This window comes from Chanos chanos, chromosome 1 (assembly GCF_902362185.1).
Source record: "Chanos chanos chromosome 1, fChaCha1.1, whole genome shotgun sequence".
Taxonomy (NCBI): domain Eukaryota; kingdom Metazoa; phylum Chordata; class Actinopteri; order Gonorynchiformes; family Chanidae; genus Chanos; species Chanos chanos.
In genome coordinates, this window is record NC_044495.1 from 34,700,407 (window position 1) to 34,725,750 (window position 25,344).

Sequence of the window (25,344 nt, forward strand, 5' to 3'; positions counted from 1 at the left end):
TCACTTGCTTTCATCTTGAGTGCAGGAAAGCGTTACACTGTGTCCTCCCTACAGGCAAGAGTGCACTTCTGAGTGTTTATATGTCTGTATTTTCTTAATGACCCATACATCTCATGAAACATTACTATCCTCAGGTTTTCAACAACGTTTGTTTTTTTTACGCCCCCCCCCTCCCCCCCAAGTGCTGATGCTCATCTGCGGTTAAGGTTAAATCAACAACAGCAGCACCAGTTGGATGCTGAAGAAGCCAAACTATTCACAGCAAAAAAGCAAAGGAGCTTGGAGCGCCCCCCACCCCCCAACCCCAACCCCAACCCCAAATAATCTTTCTGGGTTGTCTAATATTTTGGCTTAACCACATATGTCCCTGAACCCTGCGACGAGTCGGCATGCTCAATAATCATCTCCTCGGCTGACCACCTCCTTGCACGTAGGCCTCAACAGGATGGTGTGTTCGAACTGAGCAGTATAGCAGCCCTTGGTGTCACACAGTGGGGGATATGGGTCAATGATGCCCAAGTCGCACAGGTTCTTCAATGCCATCAAGTACTTGGTCTCACCCAGGCGGTCCAACCAGCGACGGCAAAATGCCAATGTGCCGAAGTTCTCATTTACGACATTCAGCAAATGCTTGGCCCTTGGGAGCCTGGAAAAAAGAATACGCTTGTAAGGATAATAGTCATCTGATTGTGATGACAAAGGATAGCCTGTTATATTCATTCAAGTGAAATACTTTGCTGAAGTCTTAAAGTGCATACTAAACACGCCCTTGCCTAAAAAAGCATAAACGTTATGCAGCCTGAAATTTTATCATCAATGGTATTGAGACACTTACAGTAAAACAACGTCATATGATGTTTAAATTAAACAGGTACCAACCTTATTGGCACATGTCCTACTTCAAAGTTTTTCATGTAATGAGAGCATTCCATGTCATCGTGGACCATGCCTTTTCCTGTGCTCCCAAAGGTCTCAATGGCGTACACTTCTCCTTCCTGTGAAAGAGAGGGCAAAGAAACACACATATCAGGACTCCATCACGATCATTCCTTTCTGTGTCCTACCACAGCCCTTAAGTTTCATTTGTAAGATTACATTCCAAAACTCAAGGGAAAACATGAAATGAGTTCAGTCTAACACATATGACTTTGACAATACAGCAATATTTTTGCACAACAATTCACTTGTGTGCCTCCATTCCCATTGGGAATTTTGAGGCTCACACGAGAGGTACAGAGTATTTGTGAACTTTTAAACTTTCATCAGAATTTTCTTAATGATACATGAATCATCACTGAAAATATACCCTAACCAGGAACTAAAACAGCAGGTGGAAAAAGTCAAACAGTCAGACACGAATAAACAAGGCAGCTCAAAAGAACCAAAGCGGTTCATATAAATGAAATGATACTTTAAGAAGACACTACATATTTTCACCTGTTCACAGTGAAGCTGACTCAAAGTGGAGTGCAGTGCATGTTGACTAAAATGACAACCACAAATATCAAATAACATTGCAGTGGGATAATGGATACCCCATGGCTGAAGACTATGACCTGATTCAGTGAGAGAACAACTCAATGAAATTCTTCTTCCAAGGTGCCCAAAGTAGTGTGTGTGTGTGTGTGTGTGTGTGAATACCCCAGACTTGAAAAAAGAAGGGAAAGACAATCCTGAGCACTGAGCCATGTTTTTTTTTTTTTTTTATCATTACTAATGGCCGATCCTGAGGGACACTAACATTTCCATGAAATCGTGGTTAACGGACTGTCAGGGGCTGCTTCTGCAGTGTGGCTTTTAACTTTTACTGGCAACCTTTAAAAGAAGAGCTATGAGGTGGGAAATAAAATACATCACCTCCCACTTGCAAGCTCTGTGAGCAAATTAGATGTCAGTCAACTCTGAAGTTACTCCATCTGACAACTGCCTACAGAGTCATAGTTTTTTTTTGGTGACAGTCATAACTACGAACTAAATCATATCTAGCAATTAGAGGTACTGTTTGAGCTGCTGCTCATCTACAGAAAAGTCTTCTTAACACTATTTTTCTTCATGTTGTGTGACAACTCCTGTTCTACCTGTTCCACAGACACACACTCACACCTTGCATATGCTCAGTGTTCCACTCATTCCTGAAAACACAAGTCATTTTTAATTTGACGATAAATGCTAAACTAGGGCTAAAGTTATACTGGGACAGTTTGAGAAATAAATGACAATCTCTCACTAGACTATAAACTTAGAAACAAAATCTGAAACACCATACCCCTCAAAATATGCATTTTTGGAACCATGAGATAGTTTGAATTAAGATATTTGAATATTTTGGAATTCAGCAAGAATTCCAAAACATTTCTTTTTGGGAGGAGTTTAAAAAAAAAAACCCAACATACAATATGCCGAAACTGGACAAACACAGATCCAATCAAAATCAAATTAAATCGATCAAAATTATAGACAAGACACTACATGAAACACAGACAGAACAGTAATGAGGAAACTCAAACATTCAGAGAGAACTCTGATTGGGAACTAACCTCCATCCTTGTTGCCTCACCACCCTTCACAATTGGTACTGTCTTGCCAGCATGTATCCTGTACTGTCCAATGGAGTGGCCATTAAGATTTCTAATCGGCTTCACTGGAGAGAAGGTAAACAGGGGACAGGTGACTTCCAATGTTGTTTGAATAAATTCTGATGTGGAATTAGTGCTATTCCTTCCTCTTGTTACTGGTATTTGACTATATAACATTAGTACAAAACACCAAAACATGGTATGAAGAACCAGATGTAATATCACAGATCCAAGAAACAGGAAATGACCTCCATTCTCTACTGAATTTTAAGGCCTCAGAACAACTACAATGACATTATAAAAAAATATATATGATATGGAAGACTGACATGCAAACTTGATCAGCAAGGTGCAGAAATCAATAAATAATTCAATGAAAAATTTTAAGTAATTATGGCACGGCGTGTCAGCTTTACACTATGTCACTCCGATGACTGCATACCTTGATACGTTTTCCCATCCAACTCCACTTCATATGACTCCATGACCTCCTGTATGGACTCTCCAATGTCACACAGACGAACATCAATTCCGGCACACTGAGACAGAGAGCAGTTCAGCCAATCAGAACAGACCACGACATTCTGCAGTGTGCTAACATAGAAACACTGCGTATGCAGAAACCCACTCTCAACAGGTAACAGCAATCAAATTGAAGACCTGTAGATTATATGCACCAAGGAGTGAAGAACTGAATCAAATGTCAAAGTGACTGTTGTGTAATATCCCTTAAACAACACAATGAACCAAACAGCTCACGTTTCAAGATTCACGGGACAGACGTACCTTGATTCCAGTATTAGTGGCATCTTTCACTGCCTCAAGCAGTTTGTCGTACTTTGGATTGAAGGTGACAGTAAAGGCACAGTCAATAATTCGACCTGCAAGAACAGCCAATCAATGGACCCTGCATTATGGGATGAAATATGATGCCAGCAAAAAAGGTCGTCCAAGAATAAATGCATAGTGTGTCACTCTATACAGAGATGCATACCATTAATGTGTGTGCCAAAGTCAATCTTGCAGACGTCGTCATACTGCAGCACAGTAGGATCTCCAGCATTGGGAGTGTAATGGGCAGCACAGTGGTTGAGAGAACAACCCGTGGGGAAAGCCAGACCAGCGTTTAAGCCATTCTCTTTGATCAGCTTTCTTGAGCAATCCTCCAGTTTCTCACTGCAGGGGACAAAAACCAACATGTAAGGGTTGAAAGGACAGAGCAAAACATTTAGATCTACTAATTGCTCTAGTCTGTTGATGTAAAAGACAGAATAAGTGTGAATAGCCATGAGCTTTGCAAGTATCAACCTGACATTGACAGAGTATCCTGCTAGCGACCAGATGTGCAAGTAACCTACTACTGACTGCACACACACACACACACACACACGCACGTGCGTTGGTCCTGAAACAAGTTACTCTGCAGGCGGAGAGCACATTTCACGCTAAATGCTCACATTTCTCTGGCAGCCAAGAGACAAGTCTTAACAGCAAATGTGGTGCAAGAATATAGGAGTACTAATTTAATAGTGGTATTAAGTGGATGGTACAAGTCAGTTCACAACCATGACAATGTGAAAAGCAATACAAAATTCAGCTTTGAATATAGTGGAATGTGTGGACGCCCTGCTAACGCAGACATCATTATTAACTTGATTTAAAAAGATTCTGTACTTGTCTTATTTGCACTGGTGTTACCCTGCATTCAGGTTGTTGCTTATAAAACATGAACCACTGATGTTCAATAACAAAAACGATAAGCTCCTGAAGGTTAAAACCCACAGTAAATAATAATAATAATAATAATAATAATAATTATTATTATTATTATTATTATAATAATAATAATAATTATTATTATAATAATAATAATAATAATAATAATAATAATAATTATTATCATTATTCTCAAAGACTATTGTATGCTAATGTACAGAGAAAATATAAATTTAGCTGAAAAAACAAACAGAATTATGTAATAACACTGAGTAATGTGAACAGAATAAAGGCCCAATTTTGTGTTTTACAAAACATCACATTACATAACATAAATAGACCAGAGTGCTTTTTTTTTTTTTAAATAAAAGGCAAATTTACAATGGATAAAAACCAGGCGTCACTTAAACTGAATTCACTACTCAGTATATTTCATAATCAAGATATTCTTTCAAGATCAAGAGGCTGCCTCAAAGGGAAAGAAAGAAATTACCAGATTTCAATCATGGTCATTCCAGGTTTGATCCAACTCATGACGTAGCGTCTGACCTGCCGATGTGCCTCAGCCGCCTGCCGGAAGTCATTCCAAATTTCTTCACTGGCTTTATCCAGGACTCGCTTCTCCTCACTACTCGTCCGCCAGGCAGCACTTCGCCTGAAACAAAGACAAACGAAAATCTCTCCATTTTATGGAAATCATCTCTAAAAAGAAGCTTTAGAAAGTGTTATCTATCTAGACATTCAAATTAAAAATGAACAATAAATGTGATGAATACAGCTTGAGACATTATACTGTAAGACACAGATACAGTTAGGTTCTAACTGGCCCTAGTCATTGTAAGTGTAATCTTAACATGTACATCATGAACTATGCAACTCACAGACCTGAACATATGCTCTGCTCTGACTAGAGTTCTAACAAGCAAAAAAAAAAAAAAGTCTGTACCCATCTTGTGAGGGTGGGTATTCACATTCTTGCCCGTTGGGGAAAACGCCATTTGGGTACAGCTCAGCAATGGGAACTGAGGGAGGATCGGTTTGCACCTTAGCTGTGAGACAGACCGAAAAAAAAAAAAGATTAAGAACCATTGTGACTCCCAAAGACATTCCCAAAGTGCCGACCAGTCCACACTTCAAAAAGGCAAATGCATTTGCATATTAATGTTGTACACGGTCCACTCCTGGAGGTAATGCACAAAATTCCCATGGGCAAAAAAACAAAAGTGGCAACAACTTATGTTAACCCACTGTAGTTCAGTGTGAACTAGTAGGATTTAGAATGCATCAAGGAATGTACCAGTTATACACTTAGCATCTGAAACACTGCGGAGGAAAAAATTCATAAATAAAACTCACGTCCTTTCTTCTTCTTCTTCTTCTTCTTCTTTTTACCTGCGGAGTCACCTTCCTCTCCATCTGCAAATAAATAAAAGAGGATTTAGCTTGTGTTACAAGCTTCCCAGCTGGTGAAAAAGCTGTCTTATTTCAGTAGGTAATGGATGAAATCTGTAAAAAAGGGCAAAAGTGATTGGATAATATCCTGATGGCACTATCAAAAACCTAAAACTATCCGAAACTGGATTAACTGGGAACTGAATAAACAACAAAATTCTTAAAAATTTTCTTCATGTTTTAAATATTTATTTCCAGAGGTGGGACAAAGTCACTGTTTGGCAAGTAACAAGTCAGTCTCAAGTCCTAACAAAGAAGTCCCAAGTCAAGACAGAAGTCCCCAGCAAGTCCCAAGTCGAGGATTACCAAGTCCAAAGTAAAGTCCAAGTGCTTAACCTTATTCAAGTCCTAATCAAGTCATTGTGCACTCTTCGACTAACTTATTGCTCTTGCATTTCTGCCTGATGAATGAGTGAGTGAGTGAAGTGTGTGTGGGTAAGCGAATGAGTGAGTGAGTGAAGTGTGTGAGTGAGCTGTTTTTACAATATGGATTTCAGGGTAAGCAGAAGTGTGGGTAGACATTTGTGCGCGATGAGGACGTAGCATGATGCCACGGTGGCTGGACACACACTCCTCAGGAGAACTGGAGGCAACCAATTTAAGACAAGATTATCCTACCACAACGAGCGTGTCGAGAGCTCAATGTTTTTAGGCTGATAATCTAGCTAGAACTAGGTAGACCCATACTAGCTCTTATCTTGCTAGCTTAAACCACTGCTTCACCCCTTGTAATTTTGGTCCCGCATGTTTTACATATTGCCATCCTTTTGCTGTTTACAACAGTGTAGTCTTTGAAACCGAATGCAATAACCAAATGCGATGCATCATTTTCTTGTCCGCTCGCCAATGCCTCTTTCTCTGCTGTGCATGCAATGTCATCAGTGTTCATTGTAGGCTCCGCTGAAGTCCCGCGTGAGCAAGAATTATCAGGAAATAGCTGCACACTTTCTTGATAAGATGAATAAATGTAATATTTTTACGTCAAGTCATAACAAGTCAAATAGGTAAAGTCCAAGAGAAGTCTAGAGTCATTGGTATTAAAGTCAAAGTCGAGTTGCAAGTCATTTTTAATGTTGTTGAGTCTGAAGTCATCAAAATCGTGACTCGATTCTGACTCAAGTCCAAGTCATATGACTCGAGTCCACACCTCTGTTTATTTCTCCCATCCATCCAATGTATTAGTAGAGGGTATGTGTGTGATGCCAAACATACTAACAGTGTCAGCCTATGCATACTGGTAATTCATGACATTTCATATCTACACAATAAGCTGGACTTCACAGAACTGCATTTTAATGACAACTAGCTACAATTCACATACACATGGCAAAGTCAAAGGGGGCGATCAATTTGATACAAGCATAAGCTTAAAAAGCTTGACAGACATTGCAAACTGGAAACAAGGCAGGATTCATTGAATTCTGCTGGTTTACTGAAATTTTGGGATTTCGGTTCACTTGGTAAAAAGTGCATTTTACAGACAGATGAACTTGCTAAATGCTTCAGAAACATTTAATCAATCATTGTGTTTATAAGTCCTAAAGCTTTAGAGCTGATCTTCCTGAGACGCATTAAAACTCCTGGGCCAAGCTGCTCTTTGATGACAGTGGGAGCTTAGCGTAGCCTGCTGCTGGTGCACCTGGTTAAGTTAATCAAGGGCTTGGAAAATCTGGCTGATGAGTTGAGTCAGCTGCGCTGATGTGAGACTAAACTAGAAATGCTGAGGACAGAAAGGCATGTGGGAACGGACCTGGAGGCACAGCCAACAGGCTGGAGTAAAAACTATTAAAATATTTTCTAACCACAAATTATTTAAACCAAAATATTCAAAAGCAATATGATTTTATACACCAGGTATTAGCTATCCCACGGGGGTCAAACTCCAATAATTAAGGACTCCGCTTTCTGCTGTTTGCCCAAACCATGACTGTTAGCACCTGGTATCACTAATTTGCTCATCCCCAAAATAAAGCAAGCTCATGATTTAATGAAATAGGGTAGTGTAGAGTATGACTCAAGTACCTTTACACAGTGCGGTTTTAGTGGCCTGGAGAATGAAACCACGAAGCTAACAGTACAGTTCATTAAGCATCGCTTATAGCTGCACCTCCAAAGACTCCGCAGCAGGCTCCAGAGGCTGCCACTAGCTGTTTCACGTACGGGACAGAAATGTGCTTGTCACCAGGTCATAGCAGCATAGGACACTGCAACAGTTATCACTATGAGCCCGATTTTTTTTTTTTAAGGGAATTTTTATTACCTTTACGTCCACTTTGGTATTGTGGATTCTTTTCTCTATCATAAATTTCAATGACTGTCCAACCTCAAAGACAAGTCAAAGGCAGTTCCCCCGTGTCCCTCTCAACATGTTAACATACCAAATCTTTCCGATTTTTTTGGTTAAACATATCCATTTTCAGAGGCACCTCCATGGGAACATGGGGAGGCCAATGCTATTTCCCTAAAAGTCACTTACAACAGTATCAGAGCTGGGAATGTCTAAATTGCAATGATGGGGCAAGTACACGGTCTAACTGACCTTCTCAGAACATAGCATGGGAAGGTTCTTGTGACAACTGATCCAGCAGGTATCACAGGTTTGAATCTCAGCGATGGTACACAGTGTTTATTTACCACTACACCAGCCAAGAGCCTTAATATTTGCCTGTATTTGTGAGCTTTCATGTCTGCAGTATATTTGGGAAAAGTATATTTACCACTTCTATTGATCAGCACTAAAAAGGAAATGCTCTCTAATTTCACTAAAAGTCTGCCAAAACTCCCTCTTTCAGGAATATTTAATGTGAGATCATAGTTCATTTAACTGTTACCTTATCATTTTTGGAAACAGGTTACACTGGTGCACACCTTGACTTCTTATCTTTATCCTTGTCCGGCCAACCAATATTAATCTTTATTTGATGGTAAAAACAATGAAAAAATAGGTTAAGAAAGGGACAAACCATCTTCTGCATCATCTTCTTTATCATGATCCTCCAAGGCTTGCTGCTCCAATTGTTCTGTCACTTTTTTAACACTTTCGCCAACTCCGTCTGCCTCCTTGTTGCCTAATTGTGACAACAAAGCCATATTTAGCATTAATGGTGATGACTTACATGTGTAAATATACTTACTAAAGCTATGAACAGAAACTGGCACATGTAACAAAAAAATAGTCATATTTCTGCATTTTGAATACTAGACTGAGGTGTTCAATCCTCTTTACCTTCTTCATTTGGAGCACCCAGAAAAAAGAAGCCCAAATCTCGGTGTTTCCACCTAACCCTCCAGATAAAACGCTGAGCACACTAACTTCATCCTGTGTGGGTGACTGAGTTTGAAATTTTGGTTTATCCCACATCATACAGATTCATGATAAGCAATTCACATTCATCATGTGAAACTAAAATATAGGTGCGAATGATATGGTCACAAAACATTCCACTATTCCTGTAGTCATTTTCGCTAGCTAGTTATGATTAAATTCAGGGCACATAAGTAACACTAAAGCGACATATAGACTGCAGAAATGACTCATTTGTTTTTGACCTGCGAACCCCCTCCTCCCACGTTTAAGCCCAAAAGACTATAATGTGCAGGTCAGGGGGTACAGGCCTAACCGCTGCACGTGCTGCACATGTGGTAAAATTGTGTACATGTGCCGTACCAAAAATTCCGATCAGAGGGGTGTGTTACGAAGTGGAATCCATAGGTTAGTGAACAAAATAAGACTTTTTAAATTCTTAACGAAAAATCATGATTACACATATGATTTGGTTTTACATCGATTATGAAACAACATCAGTAGTCCCCATGGGACGCCTTTTCCTAAAGCAGCAGATTACTTAATTTAACACTAAATGATTTTAGTCTGATATACTTCTTTCACACACCCTCGCGGGCAGCTGGCAGCAGGGAGTGAATTCTCTTAACATTTGTTAACAGATTTAAATATCTAAACAGTTTACAATTAAGCCCATGAACGCTGCCGTGGCTGGACTAACGAAACTCGTGTTGATTTATCTTGCTGTTAACCAATGGCATGACATCGATTAAACCGAATCGAAGTGTGAGGTTTACTAACGCAAGTTAGTTCTGGAAACGAACTTACAGAACACAAGTACTGTACGTTTCGCTACATGTTTTACTTCACGATAGAGGTGGGGATATTTGTGGCGAAAAGATTGTAAAAATCCTGTTTTCAAATGTTACAGCTTACAACAGAAAACTTGGTTATGGTTAAATATACTTTTTAAAGGATGAAACTGATGCATGTGCGCTGTCTCTGAACTGTTGCGTAACGTCATTTTCACCAAACTCAGCGGTAGTCACAGCGGGCCTTCGAACTAAAAAAATCATGCGTTACTGAGCGTGTAACTATTCGGCGATACTACTTCTGAACACTCCGCCACACCACTACACAGTGCTCTGACAACCAAAAAATGACGAGGCGGCCAAACTGTCCTACTTAATAGCTAGGTTCGCATTCCAATAAACAGGCTAATATTACAATTTTATGGACGATATATCTGAATGTCCAGATCTTCCAAGCACTGCGCATCAGTTATTAGTTTCTAAGTTCGATCGGTAAGACTTTACTAGTTGACTGGCACTTCTGAAAGGGAGCATGCTAATAGGTTTGCGGCGGTGAAACGAGAGGCAGAACTGCAAAGCGAAGCGTGGAACAGCTGCCAAGAGACAGCATGTTATCTTCTTAGCACAGGGGTACCTCGCCGTTGAAGTTAAGCAAGACAGCAAGTGAGTTGTTAATTTGTTAGTTAGCTAGATAGCTAGCTAGTGGCTAGAAACTCCAACACTGTCAGTAAGGCTGATATATCACAGCAAAATACCTGAGGCGGCTGATTTGCTCTTCTTCTTCTTTTTCTTCTTTTTCTTGGCCGCCTCTTCGGCATGTTCTTCCTCTTCTTTTAAATCATGCGCCTCGCCATTCGGAAGGATCTCTTCCTCACACTGTCGCTCCTTCTGCTCTGCATCCGCCATGATTGCACTTATGCACTAAGTGTGCATCTGGGCGTGCGCATGAAGCGGAGACTTCTGGGAACACACAGAACGTAAGGGCCTCGTTCGCAGGACTCAGCTACTGCGCAGAACTTGACGGGTCCTGTTTCAGTTACTACGTGTGGAGGAGTCAGAACGACAAATTAAATAAATAAATAAATGAATAAATAAATGAAAGAATAAAAAAAATTAGAAAGGTGGAGTAATTAATATTTTTCAGCATGAATACAAAAAATGTAGCTTAATTTAAAAATGTATGTATGTATGTACGTGCCTATGTGTGCTTATGTATTTGTTTTGCATTCTGAGGGCTTCAGGGGATGTTCCAGAAAGCAGGCTGTACTACGAAGCGAGGTAACTGGCTTATCACGGTAACGACTGGTAAACATCTTAATAGAGGGGCCAGTATGGCTTTGTTTTGCTAGGAGAATGAAGCCATAGGGCTCTTCTATTAGGTAGTTTACTACTTACTCTGAGTTAACTTAACTAGAAGTTACCTTTACCTCGCTTCGTTCTACAGGCCACAGGTTTAGTGAAAACTCACAGTTAGTTAACTCAGAGTAAGTAGTGAGCCCCTAGGCTTCACCCGCTTTCTGGACCCCCCTCCAGGACTACACACCACACTTGTGATGTATACCATGTACCAATGGTTCAATAGGTATGGAACCACTGGTATGTCCACCTGGTACCTTTTTGATTCAGATATCAGAAAGACAATTATGAGAAGACAACAATTTTATTCATATCTTGAAGTATGACCAGGAATGTTATTTTAGCAAGTCACAATGCTGAGATATCAATTGCCTGCCTCATCAAAACTGTCAAATTCTTAGATTAAAAATGCCACTGTGACTAGCCAGAATTAAACTGTAGAAATGACTACAGTTTAACTCTGTTACAGTTTAGATATGGCTTGCCAAGTACCACTGAGGATATTTACCATTCCAGTTATGACTAATCAGAATTTATGAGATCTTAATTTATGGTCAAGGACATCATTTCAATATGGCCATTTTGACTTTGGTCATGATAGTAGTAATTCCGTAATTTTGCCATTCATTTGGAACAGAGGTAACTATACTGGATAACAACCATTGTGCCTCCTGATCATTGGGTCGTAAGCATGTGTATATTACCATTAAAACATAAAAACCGCTTGCCTGAGCGAGAACCTGGAGAGAACAAAATTTGAGTAATTCCTTTAGAAATACTGGACTGTTATTGCAGTCCACTGGCTGCTCATAGAGACCAACCCTGCAGGTTCTGCCCCAAGCTAGGCAACTACATGTATCCCTTAAAACCTGAGTGTGATGAATCGCCAGGCCTGTCGGTACACCCCCCATCAGAACTGATGGGCTTACCACATCACTACATGATATTTGTTATACACAGGGTTCAGCTGGTCTCATGTGCAGTAGGGCAACTGTGTGTGCTACCAGCATTGTTTCCAGTTCTGTCATATTTGTCAACACTGTGACAACTTCCATTTGTAACGTCAAAAGTGCATCTCAGCAGGAGTCTGATACGTGCACTGCCAACTGACACATCACTCAGTCATAGTTACCAGATGATTGTTTTAAATTTCCCCCTCTCGGTGGACTCAAACCAAAGTGATGAAGCAAAAGACTCACTCTCTTAAGAGGTAGAAAGGTTTAATACAATGTGTGAAGAGAGATATAGAAAGAAGTATAAAGGTTTTCAAACCAGTTGTTTGCATGCAGACATTTTAGCACATTGCAGATGAGTAACTTGATCCAATTAAACAGTAAAACAGTTTCAAGGACTTGTTGACCTGTCAGCCCCCTTTGTCATACAGCACATCAGCAGAAGACACATGGACCCTAAAAGTCAGCCTTAAGGAGTAAGCATGTTAGTAAAAGATTTACCATACACACAGGATAACTGTGGTAATGTGCTTTGCATAGGAAACAAAAACAGGATGTACAGGGAGAGAGAGAATAAACTAGGAATAACAGTAAAACTGGTAAAATAGTAAAAATTTAACAAGTCCACACCAGAAACTAGTCATGATTAAAGAAGAACCATTTTGCTGAACGACATCTATTGTACAAGTTTTTGTATATCGAAAGCTAAGAGCTGTCTCTGCTATAGCATATGTAGCTCATCATCTTTAAATGACCATTTGCTTACTCTAAATTGGTCACAGGGTGGCACTAGCATGCACTGTATTGAAAGCCTCGAATAAAGATTCAGTCTAGCTGCAAAGTATCACGACTTCAGAAAGCTCTTTTTCCTGATAACTAGGCTAAGACACAGCTTTTACCTCTGTACAGCCGAGGCTGTTATCCTTTCTTCCGCTCGGTGCACCCAAGCTTTTGTGTCAATATTAACTGAGCATACCTTTTGTTTTCAGCTGGTTTTTGATCATATGCATCAGCTAGAGTTGCCTGGTCCTGTACATTAGCCAGTCATATGTGTGGATGGGTAGGAACAATGATTTTGTCAACTGAGGCTTCGACTAGGCTAACTGCAGCTATGCTAAATAACTAACATCAGCAAGATCCAGGTTCATGACTTAAAACATTATCCTCAATGAATTTGGTTTAAAATAAAAAAAAAAAATAGCTTTGAAATCATAACTCTAGTCTATTAAATTACAAAGTGGACCATATCTTGTGCAACTGAAAATGACATTCAAAAATGTTATTTTTTGTTTACACAAATATTTCATGTTTAATATACTGACTGTTGCATGGACACTTTGCAAAACTGCATCCTGTGTATTATTCACTGGAGACACTATCTTTTGTTCTCATTTGTCAATGATCTGAATAAAAAGTCTGACACCATCAATGCAATGAATCAACTTGTTACAAAATATATGTAAGACTTTAAAGCATATTGGAAGGATTTATTAATATAAATGAAATAGGAGAAGGAACATAATTATGCTTTGATTTTAAAATAAAATTATATATTGATTTCATGTGCCAGTGCACAGTTATTCAAAATCTTTCCAAGTTTCAGGATATTTCATCGTAAACTATTAAGAGAATTATTTTGCACTGTATTATTTTTTTTTAAATGAAAAAACAGCTATTGTACGTATTGTATGTAACAGTTATTGTATGTGTTTCATTATTTTTGCCTTTTATTACACTCCACTGTGCTACAAAGAATTTCACAGGGTAGATGTCGAAAATAAAGTATTCAGCCAAAGCTTTCACATGTGAAGATTGCTTTGGAAAGAAGGCAATATATTAGCTTAACCTCTCTGTCACTCAAGGCGCATCCGTTTTCGGGGTGATGGTGGAGACTCTAAAGAGAAGGCCGTCGGAGAGGAGGGCCGGGATTCTGGAATGTGTTCTATACGGTACTTTTCAATGTATGGTTTAGCTACATCCCACACCTGAAGAAAGATTGCAAAATATCACTTTTTCAACACATTTGGTATAACATTCTGCATGGCTGATGTTGACAGTTGTGAAAGGAACACTTGCCTTCTGATCTATAAGAAGCCGGTGGACAGCTTCAATGTCTGGGGCCATAAACCTGTCTTTAATCCAAGGCCTATAGATTTAGAGAAATAGAGAAAGGATGAAAGGGAAATGAACCTGAGAAGAATATTAACCAGCTTATTCAATGTTTCTACAGACTGTCATTTGTATGTTTGGATAATACTGTTTGACTTACTTAACCACGGTGCGCACAAGGTCATAAACCCTCTCCAATGGAGTTGTGGTGCGAAGGGGGCGTAAAAATTCAATGCCCTGACATGCAGCCAGCAGTTCAATAGCCAGCACTGAAGGTAAACAAAAGAGAACAGTTTTACTCAAGTCTGACTGTGAGAGTTCCCGTCTTTGTTTTTCAGTACAGAGGTTTTGCAAAGTTCTTTTATGATGGAGATATAGCTACATTCCAGCATGATTACCAGAGTGACTTGACAGAAAAGTATCAAGAGGTGAAGGAACAAACAAAAATCAAGTGACTGCGGAGCACCAGTGGTAGATCACCAGAACAGCGTTCAGTTTGGATGAGCTAATTGTAATACCATACAGTGCTGTGAAACGGCTTGTGTTATATTCAGTTATAATGTGCTCACTAATCTTGAAATAAAGATTCCACGATGCATTTTGTATTTCATGCCAGCTATATCTAAGTGTAGTCTTCTTCATATCATTGTTGGTGACACATCCGACACTTTTCTCTCAAAGCATAATATAACAAGATGAGGAAGACTCAGTGTCTAATGTTCTTTGAGAAATTTGCTTGGAAATCTGAATTTAATCATAGCTTACAGTGGTATCCACCCCAAAGAGACTCTTAATATATCATGATAGCATTCCTGTAAGATGTCTTTTCATTGTACAACAAATCGTGTTCATCACATTATATGAGGATACTTAAATACATTTTTGAACCTTGTTCTACATGTTCAATCACACGCAGGGCCTTTCTGGCAGCCCATCCTCCCATTGATACATGATCCTCCGTGGCAGCGCTGGTGGACAAAGAGTCAACCGACGATGGATGACAGAGTACTTTGTTTTCTGAAACTACAGGGAGATAAGAAACTTTACTCAGTAAGGAAGACAGACATGGTAAACCTGATAAGGATAGAAAGTGAAATCACAAGGTCAAAAAGTGTGTGACTGACCTAGGGCTGCAGCAGTGCAGTGTGCTATCATGAAACCAGAGTTCAAGCCGCCCTCACTAACAAGAAAGGCTGGCAATTCACTCAAGGAGGGATTACACAGACGCTCAATTCTCCTTTCACTAATGGCCGCAAGCTCATGGACAGCAATGGACAAATAATCCAGAGCCTTGCAGTGTGAAACAAAGAGGGAGAAAGAGGGAGACATGATAGGTTGAGGTGAAAAAATATTCTGTTGCATCAAGATTCATAGCAAGAGCATTGTTTAGGTCTAAATAGTGACACACTCATTCATAAATACGCTGACTGTCCACCTTTACCTTTGCTGGATATTCCCCATGAAAATTTCCACCTGAAATTGTCTCGCCTCTCTCTGAAAATACCATCTGACATAGGAATTAAGGCCGCAACTGTTTTAAACTGTTGGAGCATCAAAATTCAAGATAGCTTTAAGGTTTTGCCCACACCACGCGAAACCAACTTTTAATTATACTGAACTTATTAGGTGCAATAACAACATTATTCTAGGCTCAGCTTAATCTAAAAGATGTACTGCTACGAAGAAGTTGCACATGCTTGTATTAGGGGTAAAACTTCTTTCAGCAAAATTACATTTGAGTTACTACTCAGTAACATGGATTTAAAGAGCATAAACTTTGCTGTTAAGGAGCCAGCAGAAACTCCAGGGTAAGTAAGCCAGTTGGATGATACAATTAAGTCCTTTTCTTTACTGTTGCTACAATGTTGCTACAAATGACTACTTTGTCATTTTTGCATATGTGGAATGCTGTGAGTAACTATCTCTAATAAAACGTAGCTCCCCTTAATCAACTCGACATGTCACAACAATGAAGGCAGAGGGAAGGGAAGTAAAGGATGGGCTTAGAGTGTGGAATTCCAGCCTGCAACACAAGTGAGACTCATATGAAAAAGGATACTGGGTTGTCAGTGGCACTGTTGATCTCTGTATTTATGATGTTTTTGACAAAGGCAATTGTGTCATTCACAACTCCATGGACCTAGAAAAGATTGGCATGTCATTTTAAATGTTCAGTTCTTCAGAGCAATACTTTTAATTCTGTTAAGATGCTTACCTGAGGACAACAGCGCATAGTGTATGCATCTTGGACTCGGTCACAAAACCGATGGCTCTCTGACACGAGGAAAACATAGAAAAAAACAAAGAGGAGTCAATATACTATTCAAAGTATGCTACCTACAACAGATTATTAGACAAAGTTGTCTTACCGGCAATCTCAGAGGCATGGTGATCAGAGTCTAGGAGTGAACGGAAGCGCAAGGCAACCTCTTTTTGTCCTGGATGGGGACGCAACTCATGGATATCTGTGAGAGGGGGGAATTTATCAAGTGGATATTAGAAAAAAAAAGTTAGATAGGTAATTTGAGTGATAATGGGCCATTGTAAAGTGGGAAGGGCTTAGCAGTCTTAATGGTTGGGGAGTAATAATGAACTTAAAAATAATAACTTTCTAATTCAAAATAAATAACATCAGAGCACTTTCCAAGAAAACTATTTCATATTGTTCAAACTGTAATATGGACAGCTTGTTAACGTAAATGGTAATTTTTCAGATTTTGCTTCTAGGCCAAGAATCCAAAATGCAGTCTGAAGAATGACAATACTGACAATATTGAATCCCAACCACCCCTGCAGCATATAATAAGCATCATCACAGGTTGTATGTCTATGGCCACATAAACTGCTAGTCCATCATGCCATGTAGCTTATCAAGTGGGCAAGATGAGTTCATGGACAAATGTTACTAGTTTAATGTCATCAGTGTTGCATTTTCAACAGAAATTGTTATAGAAAAAAATATATTATAATTTACAGCTCTGTGACAGTCTCATGAAAAAACAGTTTGTCAGAACTGACATTCATGCTTGCCATTCAGGAGTTCCTTGTTGCACTGTTGTGTGACAACGCAGAACTTTAATATCATGAGCTCAAAACCTGGTTCTCTGAGGAAAGAATGAAAGTAATATTGCCTGATAAATCATCTTGGCTCTGGTTGTGTTTGTGTCTGGGTCAAGCAAACGGAAGCCTGCAAATCACAACTGCTCATATCTTTTAAAAATGAGGGTGGATCTGTTATTGTGTCCTCAGCCATCACATGGGAGTCACTGGTCTTTAGTATTCCTCCGCATAGTAGAATTACCACTAATTAATATAAATGTGTTTACATTCCAAACTGATAATACTGCCCTGTACACTTCTAAAAAGACTCAGGAACACCAGACTGACAGGAACATGAGCCTTAGTTTCTCCAGTCATTGGAACTAAATATCATTCAACTTTTAAAGGAACATTCTGGAACATGCAATGTACTAAAACATCTGGAGGTTTTCCATCTTCAGGAGTGGTTCAGTATCCCACTCAAACTCAAAATTTGTATAACACAAAGTGTTACTCAGTTCCTTTTGCTCATAAATATTTAGATATTGTTAAAACAAAACTTTCCCCCTACCGCTGTCAAAGGCTTTGGTCGTCCCTTTAAGCACCTCAAGTGTGAGGGCTGCAACAACATCTGCTTGTCTAGCGATGGCCTCAGCTCTTTCCACAGCCTCTGCACCCAGTGAAGTGATCATCTGTGTTCCATTGATTAATGCCAACCCCTATGAGTGTAAATGCAATAGAGATCTCAATACCACATGACCATATTTGGTCCAGCTCAAATGGCCCAACAGAGTGAACATTCATGTTGCAGCTGTGTTTGAAAGGTGGCAAATTGTGACATAAAATTTAGGAACAATCCTGAAGGTGTTATTTATGTAAATGACAAAGACCAAGTAAGGAACATTTCAGCCGTAAGTTAATAGGTGATTCCAGATGAGAGTAAATCTTGGCTGGTATGAGGTCCCATGAAAGTTGCACCTTAACCTTAACATGAAATTTTTGGTGTAGTGATGTTTGACAGAAAAGACAAAATGTACTCTTTTTGTGTGTATTTTGATTATGTTCAGTGTGTTCAGCAGCTCTAACAATCAGTGACTTAACAACAACAACAACAACAACAATCCTTTGAGTCAATACAGCTACATGAAGATAAAAGAGTACAAAGGTACAGATAAGGGACACCATAAAAGGTATTGGACCAGTACCTCCTTTGGTTTGAGAGATATTGGCTTCAGTCCATGAGCCTGCAACACCTGCAGTTAGTGCAAAGTAGAACAAAGTTAAATTTTAGAGGCTTGAGAGAAAACAAGCAATAGTGTATTCCATCACCTTTTCAATTGATTACTGCAGAGGATACTTCACACATGGTATGGTGGCCAGTGAAAATAATTCCCTTCCCATTTTCAATGCAAAATTCCCACAATTTTTTAAACGGGTGTTTACATATTTGGCGTCTGCCCAACCGCTTTTGGGTGACCACATCTTGCCTTCTCCTATCAGTCCAAGAGCAAGATGAGAGAGAGGAGCAAGATCTCCACTGGCTCCCACTGTCCCTTTCTCAGGGACAAAAGACAGACAGGATGCTGAAGGAACAAAGAAGCCATGGTTGAAACATATAGCTCAATCAACAAAATTTCCCAATATGGACAATTCATATATTGTTATGTTTACCGTTGAAGGCTTGAATCATGCTATGAAGGGTCTCTAAGGAGATTCCACTGTACCCTTTGGCCAGGACATTGATTCTCAAGGCCAGCAGCATTCGGATTCTCTCAGGACTCAGAGGACTGCCTACGCCTAAACAGTCAAAAAATAGTATATTCAGTACTCTAATAAAAAGTAGAACATTTTGGCAGCAAGAATACATTTACATATGTGTTTTGAGGCAAGCCTCATTCTTGTTTCACAATATTTATGCAAGTCATAAAACTACCAAATAAATAAGTCGGCATGGCAACATAAGTAAATTTGATTCCTAGCAACTGAATTCAAATTTGAGTTATGACCAACTTTACATAGCAAGCCAGCATCCTCTTACAATAAATCCTGTCAGTTTTTGCAGATATGAAATATCTGGCCGGCAGTGTGTAAGATTTCAAAAGGGTTAATAATTGTTTATTATATGTTTGCCTTCCTACCAGGTTTTTCATTTGCTGGTGTCCTGCAACAAGGTGTTTTGTCACATGTGTAATTCATGAGTGTATGGCTGATCAGTTAACTAGCTATGTTACAACAGTAAGCAATTTGTTGGGGCAACGAAAAATAGGTCATGTATTTAAATTGTCATATTGATTCAATTGGAACCTTAACCAAATTTATGAACAACCAAATTATTCTCCTTTTTTCTGAGATCATAATGGATCTCCAGTTGATTTTTGATTGGTTGCAATGGTTAAACTGTACTTCAAAGCGTGGCCTTCTAGTGTCTATTTAGTGAAAGCCATAGAAATCGATCAAAATTTGATGAAGATGGCCAAGGCATATAGCTTTGATCTCAATGTTAGCATGTCACTACTTTTATCTATGTTGCCTCTTTTTCACTAGTAATCAAGGTAACAATGATAAAAATAGAAATAATTTTTAAAACTGATAAAACATATCTCACCAGCAGCATGTGATCGCACAAGATTTTCCTGCAATTCCCTATGACAGAAAAGTAATGCAAATTTAATCATTGTACTTTTGAAAGTTTAGATAAAGTGTTAAAGAAATGGAGTATAATACTTCAGTTTGCTGACAGGGATGACAGTCCGTGCAAATTTTCCAAAACCCGTAGTTATTCCATACACAACTGGGAAAAAAGAAAAAAGTTTTACAATCAGAGATTCTCACAATTAATTACAAAAGCCATTGTATTATTGGCATGTTTAGTCCATCCTGTCAAAATGACCAATTCACCATACAGACAAACAAATAAAACTGATCTTATGTGCTCACATAATTTCTTACCTTTGTTTTCATTAACAATTGTGTCCAACAGTTCCCTTGATTGTAAAACTTTATTTTCAGCCTCAGGAGTCAACTGAAAAAGGCCATAGGAGAATGTACTCTTAAATGTTGAAATGGTTGTTCACAGATTTATAATATAGCATATTCATAATAAAGGTCAAATAATCCAAGTGATATTGTCTCCTGATGTTGTTTTCAGTAGTTTGTGACAAAATTAGCTATTATTTGTTGAAAAACTATTCTTACTACTCCACATTAATATTTAGTGGCACAAAATTTAACCATCAAAACTCAGCATATCTGCAGCTAACTCAAGATAATCGAATAGATAGGTGTCAGGACTTGTTTGTGCCAAAATAGCTGCTCAAAAGCTTTACTGATATGGTATTAGAATGGGAGAACTTCTATATACAAACTTTAATACAACACTCCCTCATGCAGAGCTGCACTGCTAGGTTTGATCTTGAGCACATAACTCTGACCCTTTGACATGCATTTATGCAAATTTCATCCACTTAACAGCAATAAACTTTAACAGCAATAAATGTTAGCGCACTTTGCTTTTCAGTGTGGCAGTTCTCAGAATCTGTATTCACTGTAAATTTATACATGAAACATCAATTCACTTTGTGTAGACAACAGATGTCAAACTCCCACACTAACAACCTGACTAATCTTAATTTAAAAAGTGCGATGCATTGGTTTGTACACGGATGTTTTGGGGTGGAAATTTATTTTTGGTTTGAGAACCTCTGTGGGAAATAGTTACAAGCACATTTTAATGATATTACATGTAAACTGTAATCAGTTCATGTAAAAGAGAGAAAGTTTCAGTCAAACAACTCCTGTTTCTTACCTTGATCTTATAGAGCCCCTTTCCCAAATTAACAAGGTCTGTAGAGCTCAGATTGTTGCCGTCTAGAGAAATGTACTAAACAGTGACAATTTCATTACTCATTGTGTTGGTACCACTTTCTTAAGGACAGTGCGCATTAAGAAGTTCATAATGTGCATACTTACATTCTCTGGCTCTCGATATACTGATGTTCTGTGTATGCTTACTCAGGATACATAGATCAGGTCATGTATTTAACAAAGGATGGATTTTTGTATATGATTGAAATTACATAATGGTAGTCTTTAGGCCATAGTTAATATACTCTGAATATTTTGGTTACTCTTACACAGTACTGTTATTCCCAAATCAACACTGTCTATTTTCAGCAACATTATTTTACAGTTTGAGGATACAGTTGTGAAATTCCACATGGGACTTGCATGTAGTCAGTGGACATAGTGTCACCCTCGATGACTAGGGAAGTTTAAAACATTTCAAAATTAAAGGTCAGAAACATTCTATTAACAGTTCATCTCAGCTAACTAACAGAAATCTTTCATTTAAAACTTAAATTTAAATCTGTTTGGTTAGAGTATATAAGTCAAACGTTTGAAAACACAGACTTCAAACAACTTTGTCATGAACTACAGTTAGCCAGCCTTCATAAATTATATTGGAGCTATCATTCATTTCTTTTGCCTTTCTGTCTTGTTGTCAAGAAATAACTGTGATAGGATATTACCCAGTTCAATGAAGTCATTATCTTCAAGAACATCTTCAACTGTGTCATCAGCATCCAACACTCCTTGCCCTTGACAACGCCTCGCCACAAAGTGGATGTCGTCAAACGGATCAATTCCCCCATTGTCAGGTTTATTCTTCACATACCGTTTAAGAGCCTCAAGACCCAGCAACTGTATGGTGCAACTGGGTTTCTTACAAGGGACTGTCAACCACTCTCCCCTTACATTAACAGTAAAACGTGGCATCGTGTTTTGCTTAGAATCACTAAACTGATGACAGAGAGCAACTATTCAAAGCACTACCCAGGGGGACCTCAGCATTGGTTAACCAATCAAAGGCAGTCAAAGGAACACCCTCCTTGTCACACACTGTTAAATATACATTTGTATTTGACTTGCAAACCTAGGCTTTGTGGTTAAGTAAGTGTTATGTGTTTCTTGGTACATCTTTATGATAAGGCTTGTATGAGCTGGTTTGGCAGTTGCTGTGCATGAAAAATTATTTTCTAATGAGAACTTATAAACAAGTAAACACTCAAGACAATATGTTTTGTCAGCTAATTTTATTTATGAATGTAATTTGCTCTGTAAGACATCTCAAAGAGACCATGGAGTATAACATATGCTAAGTGTTTAAGTGCAAAATGAGGACATTAAATGTGTTTTAAACCCACAAAAGTCTATTTGCAAGAAAAAAGTGTAATTGTGAGCATTATATATAGTAAATGTTACAATACAAGTGCAAAGTAAAAGTGGAAAGAAAGAATAACCGTAATAAAATATAAGAGAAAAACAAAAACTTTTAATGGTTTTACATTTACCGTTTTTGTTTACCAGATCTCTGATCTGACAGCAATTTAAAACATATGTTAATATTTCCAATATGTTTAAAAAAATTCTGTCATTCAGAAAAACCCAAATATGGATCTTTGTGTGTACGAATATAAAGTCAGTGTAGCATTATCACCTTACCATAAGGATTCAGAATATTCCCATTCTATTTCTGTTTTTCTCACTCCTCATATATTGGTAGATTGGTATCAGGTGTCTTTTCTTTCTTTCTGTCTGTCTACCTGTCTGTCTGTATGTATATATGTAAATATGTATGCGTGTATGTATGTAGTACTTGTAGTATTAGCCAGTGTACTTGTGGTTTATGCCAAACATAGCAAATCATCAGCATAACATACTTCAGTAAATTACCAAAAGGGTTACACTGACTTGTCACCAGTAAACCTACAGTGTGTCAGCAAACACTGTATTACCAAAACATTACTTACTATAGTTACACTTGTGAGAGCAGAGATGTTGTTTAATAACTTCAACTGTATCAGTCTAAATCAACAAACATGAATGTTGCTGTATTGAAGGAATGGAACAATTTATGCACATGGTATTTTAGGAAGCACTGTTTCATCGACAATGAGCGCTGAAAATCACAAGAGACCCAGTGTAATGCCTATTTTGACTTTGTAATTACTATGGGAAATTTTTGAGCAATAAATAAGAACACAAATATCCTGCTGCTTGTTCAATGCAAGTGCATTTATAGCTTTTTTTAACCTAGTCAGAAGGTATAGCTGAAGAGTTGAATACTGATGAAAGATTGATCAAAGTTTATGTAAATCCCCCTTTTAACCCATGGAGGAGACCCAGGGAGGTCATGTCCTTTGGCTCACTGCCCATGGGTATTGTGCAAAAGCTGTGTTGTCATTATCCACATTGAATCCACCGTGCTCTGTTAATATTGACAATAGGACAAGTTGTTCATCTTCATACCCTTGACCTACATTCAATACTGGCGCTTTGTTTATAGTTACTAAGATGGAATATGAAGTATGGAGTGGAGTGCCAAGTCAAAAGTCAGGCACTCAAATCATGTGGCTAATGTTACACCTGCAGGTTTGTTGATAATCAAACAGCATAGGCACAATGCTTTTACCCTCCTTAGATGTTTGGGTAAAATTTGACTGGCTCATCACCACTATGTGGGTGTGTGTGTGTATACACTTCTGTTCTGGGTACGTGTTTGTCTTATTGTGAAATACAGGGTGAGGCTGTGACGTATGTATGTTTGAGTACAAATCCTCATGTATTTTTTGGCACAAATGCTCAAGCTCCTAGCTTTTTTCAACCATGAGAACCACAAGTAATATTTGACCCTAATGGCTTTGTTTCACCAAAGTGGAATTTGAAATACGTCATGACTGTTTACACTCAGTTTGCAATTTCAAATGGCCTTTGTTGCAAAATGCCATGAAGTGCTGCAGTACTGAAAAAAATAGCTGTACTAATGTTAAACTAAACATATCAAATTTTACATGAACATTTTAGGAGGATAAATTTAGTCAGGGACTAACATGACCTCCCAATATGCTCCTTAATAATAGCTTGATAGTCCTACCTGACTTCATGATCATATCCCTCCTGATAAAATGGACACCATTTATATCTTACCAACAAAATAATGTACATAGTGTGTACTGAGTGCATAGTATGTGTGAGTTTTAATGTGTATAGTGTCTTGTTTATAGTGTATTGAGTGTGTAGTATGTGTGGGTTGTAATGTATAAAGTGTATTGTTCATAGTGTGAAGTAGGTAATGTGATGACTAGTGAGTGTGGTGTATGTATGACTTGGAATGTTAATGGTTTGGTAAATATTTTAATATTTTTAAATATAATAATATTTATAATATTATTTGGGATTCCATTTTTGTAGTGGTCAAACCATAATTAAATTTCAGGAATCAGTCCTTATTTTAAGACATTACATGGCTCTTTAAAATTCAGATATTTTGAGGAATGACACATTAGCTGGAGATGATATTGTCTAATTAGGCAGGACTCCACACAAGAGGAGAAGTAGGTCACACCACAATTAATTCCATTCATTACTGTTGCAAAACAAATATTTCTGTGAAGTGTCAGTTACAATGTTGTCAGTTGCAATGACAAAAACATTTTTAGACCCTTTATTCTGTACTAAATAGGCAGCATCTCTTATAAAATATGTCGCAGTGCTAGTATAGTATATGGAGTAGAGTCCAGTTTCTCAGTGCAGAAATCACACAGAATGATGTTAGTGCATTTGAAACACATATGAATACAATTTGCTGCTCTCCTATAGAATAGCCTGCAATAAAAAAGGATGACATCAGACATAAAAGATTAATGTCAGTCCCACCTAGTGCACAGTATCTCTGGGTAGACTTGTGACTACACTAGAGATCAAGAACAAATTCAAAGAGTTTTACATTGGTATGTGCACATGCTGTCCTTATGATGCTGTTGTATCCAAAGATGAAAAAGGACAAGTGGTACATGAGCATTTACAGTGTACAGATTCTTTGTAAATCACTACACAGTATTCACATAATGAGATTAGAAATCATGGTTATGAAATAAGTTCATCAGTTCAATTTGTTTATTAGTTCAAAATGGATATCACAGTGTACTGATTAATGCAACGCATTCAGAGAATAGAGTGTGTATGTGTAATTTCTTAATGAACTGATT

At 38.3% G+C, this 25,344-nt stretch overlaps 2 protein-coding genes across 5 annotated transcripts; both read right to left on the bottom strand.

Moving 5' to 3' along the window:
• Window positions 1–295: 295 nt before the first annotated feature.
• metap2b (methionyl aminopeptidase 2b) lies at window positions 296–10,751 on the bottom strand. Of its 3 annotated transcripts, none has more exons than XM_030770052.1 (11): window positions 10,595–10,751; window positions 8,708–8,812; window positions 5,649–5,708; window positions 5,239–5,272; window positions 4,786–4,947; window positions 3,571–3,752; window positions 3,363–3,457; window positions 3,019–3,115; window positions 2,538–2,641; window positions 880–995; window positions 296–646 (listed from the first exon to the last, which is right to left on the bottom strand). In XM_030770052.1, the coding sequence occupies exons 1-11, from the start codon at window positions 10,743–10,745 to the stop codon at window positions 394–396; spliced, it is 1,359 nt and encodes a 452-aa protein (XP_030625912.1). In that variant the 5' UTR covers window positions 10,746–10,751; the 3' UTR covers window positions 296–393. The 3 variants fall into 3 exon arrangements, with proteins under 3 accessions (XP_030625912.1, XP_030625897.1, XP_030625904.1); XM_030770037.1 differs by having other exon boundaries at window positions 5,239–5,341; XM_030770044.1 differs by lacking the exon at window positions 5,649–5,708 and having other exon boundaries at window positions 5,239–5,341.
• Window positions 10,752–12,398: 1,647 nt separating this feature from the next.
• On the bottom strand, window positions 12,399–22,106 carry hal (histidine ammonia-lyase). 2 transcript variants are annotated; one of them, XM_030770073.1, is made up of 20 exons: window positions 21,826–22,106; window positions 21,513–21,557; window positions 21,266–21,306; window positions 21,102–21,176; window positions 20,246–20,318; window positions 20,021–20,087; window positions 19,902–19,939; window positions 18,968–19,093; window positions 18,740–18,879; window positions 18,502–18,549; window positions 17,868–18,015; window positions 16,627–16,722; window positions 16,473–16,531; window positions 16,317–16,397; window positions 15,699–15,764; window positions 15,382–15,547; window positions 15,146–15,280; window positions 14,418–14,526; window positions 14,225–14,294; window positions 12,399–14,133 (listed from the first exon to the last, which is right to left on the bottom strand). In XM_030770073.1, exons 1-20 carry the CDS (start codon window positions 22,070–22,072, stop codon window positions 14,002–14,004), a joined length of 1,962 nt encoding a protein of 653 aa, XP_030625933.1. In that variant the 5' UTR covers window positions 22,073–22,106; the 3' UTR covers window positions 12,399–14,001. The 2 variants fall into 2 exon arrangements, with proteins under 2 accessions (XP_030625933.1, XP_030625923.1); XM_030770063.1 differs by having other exon boundaries at window positions 21,266–21,293; window positions 21,497–21,557.
• Window positions 22,107–25,344: the final 3,238 nt, after the last annotated feature.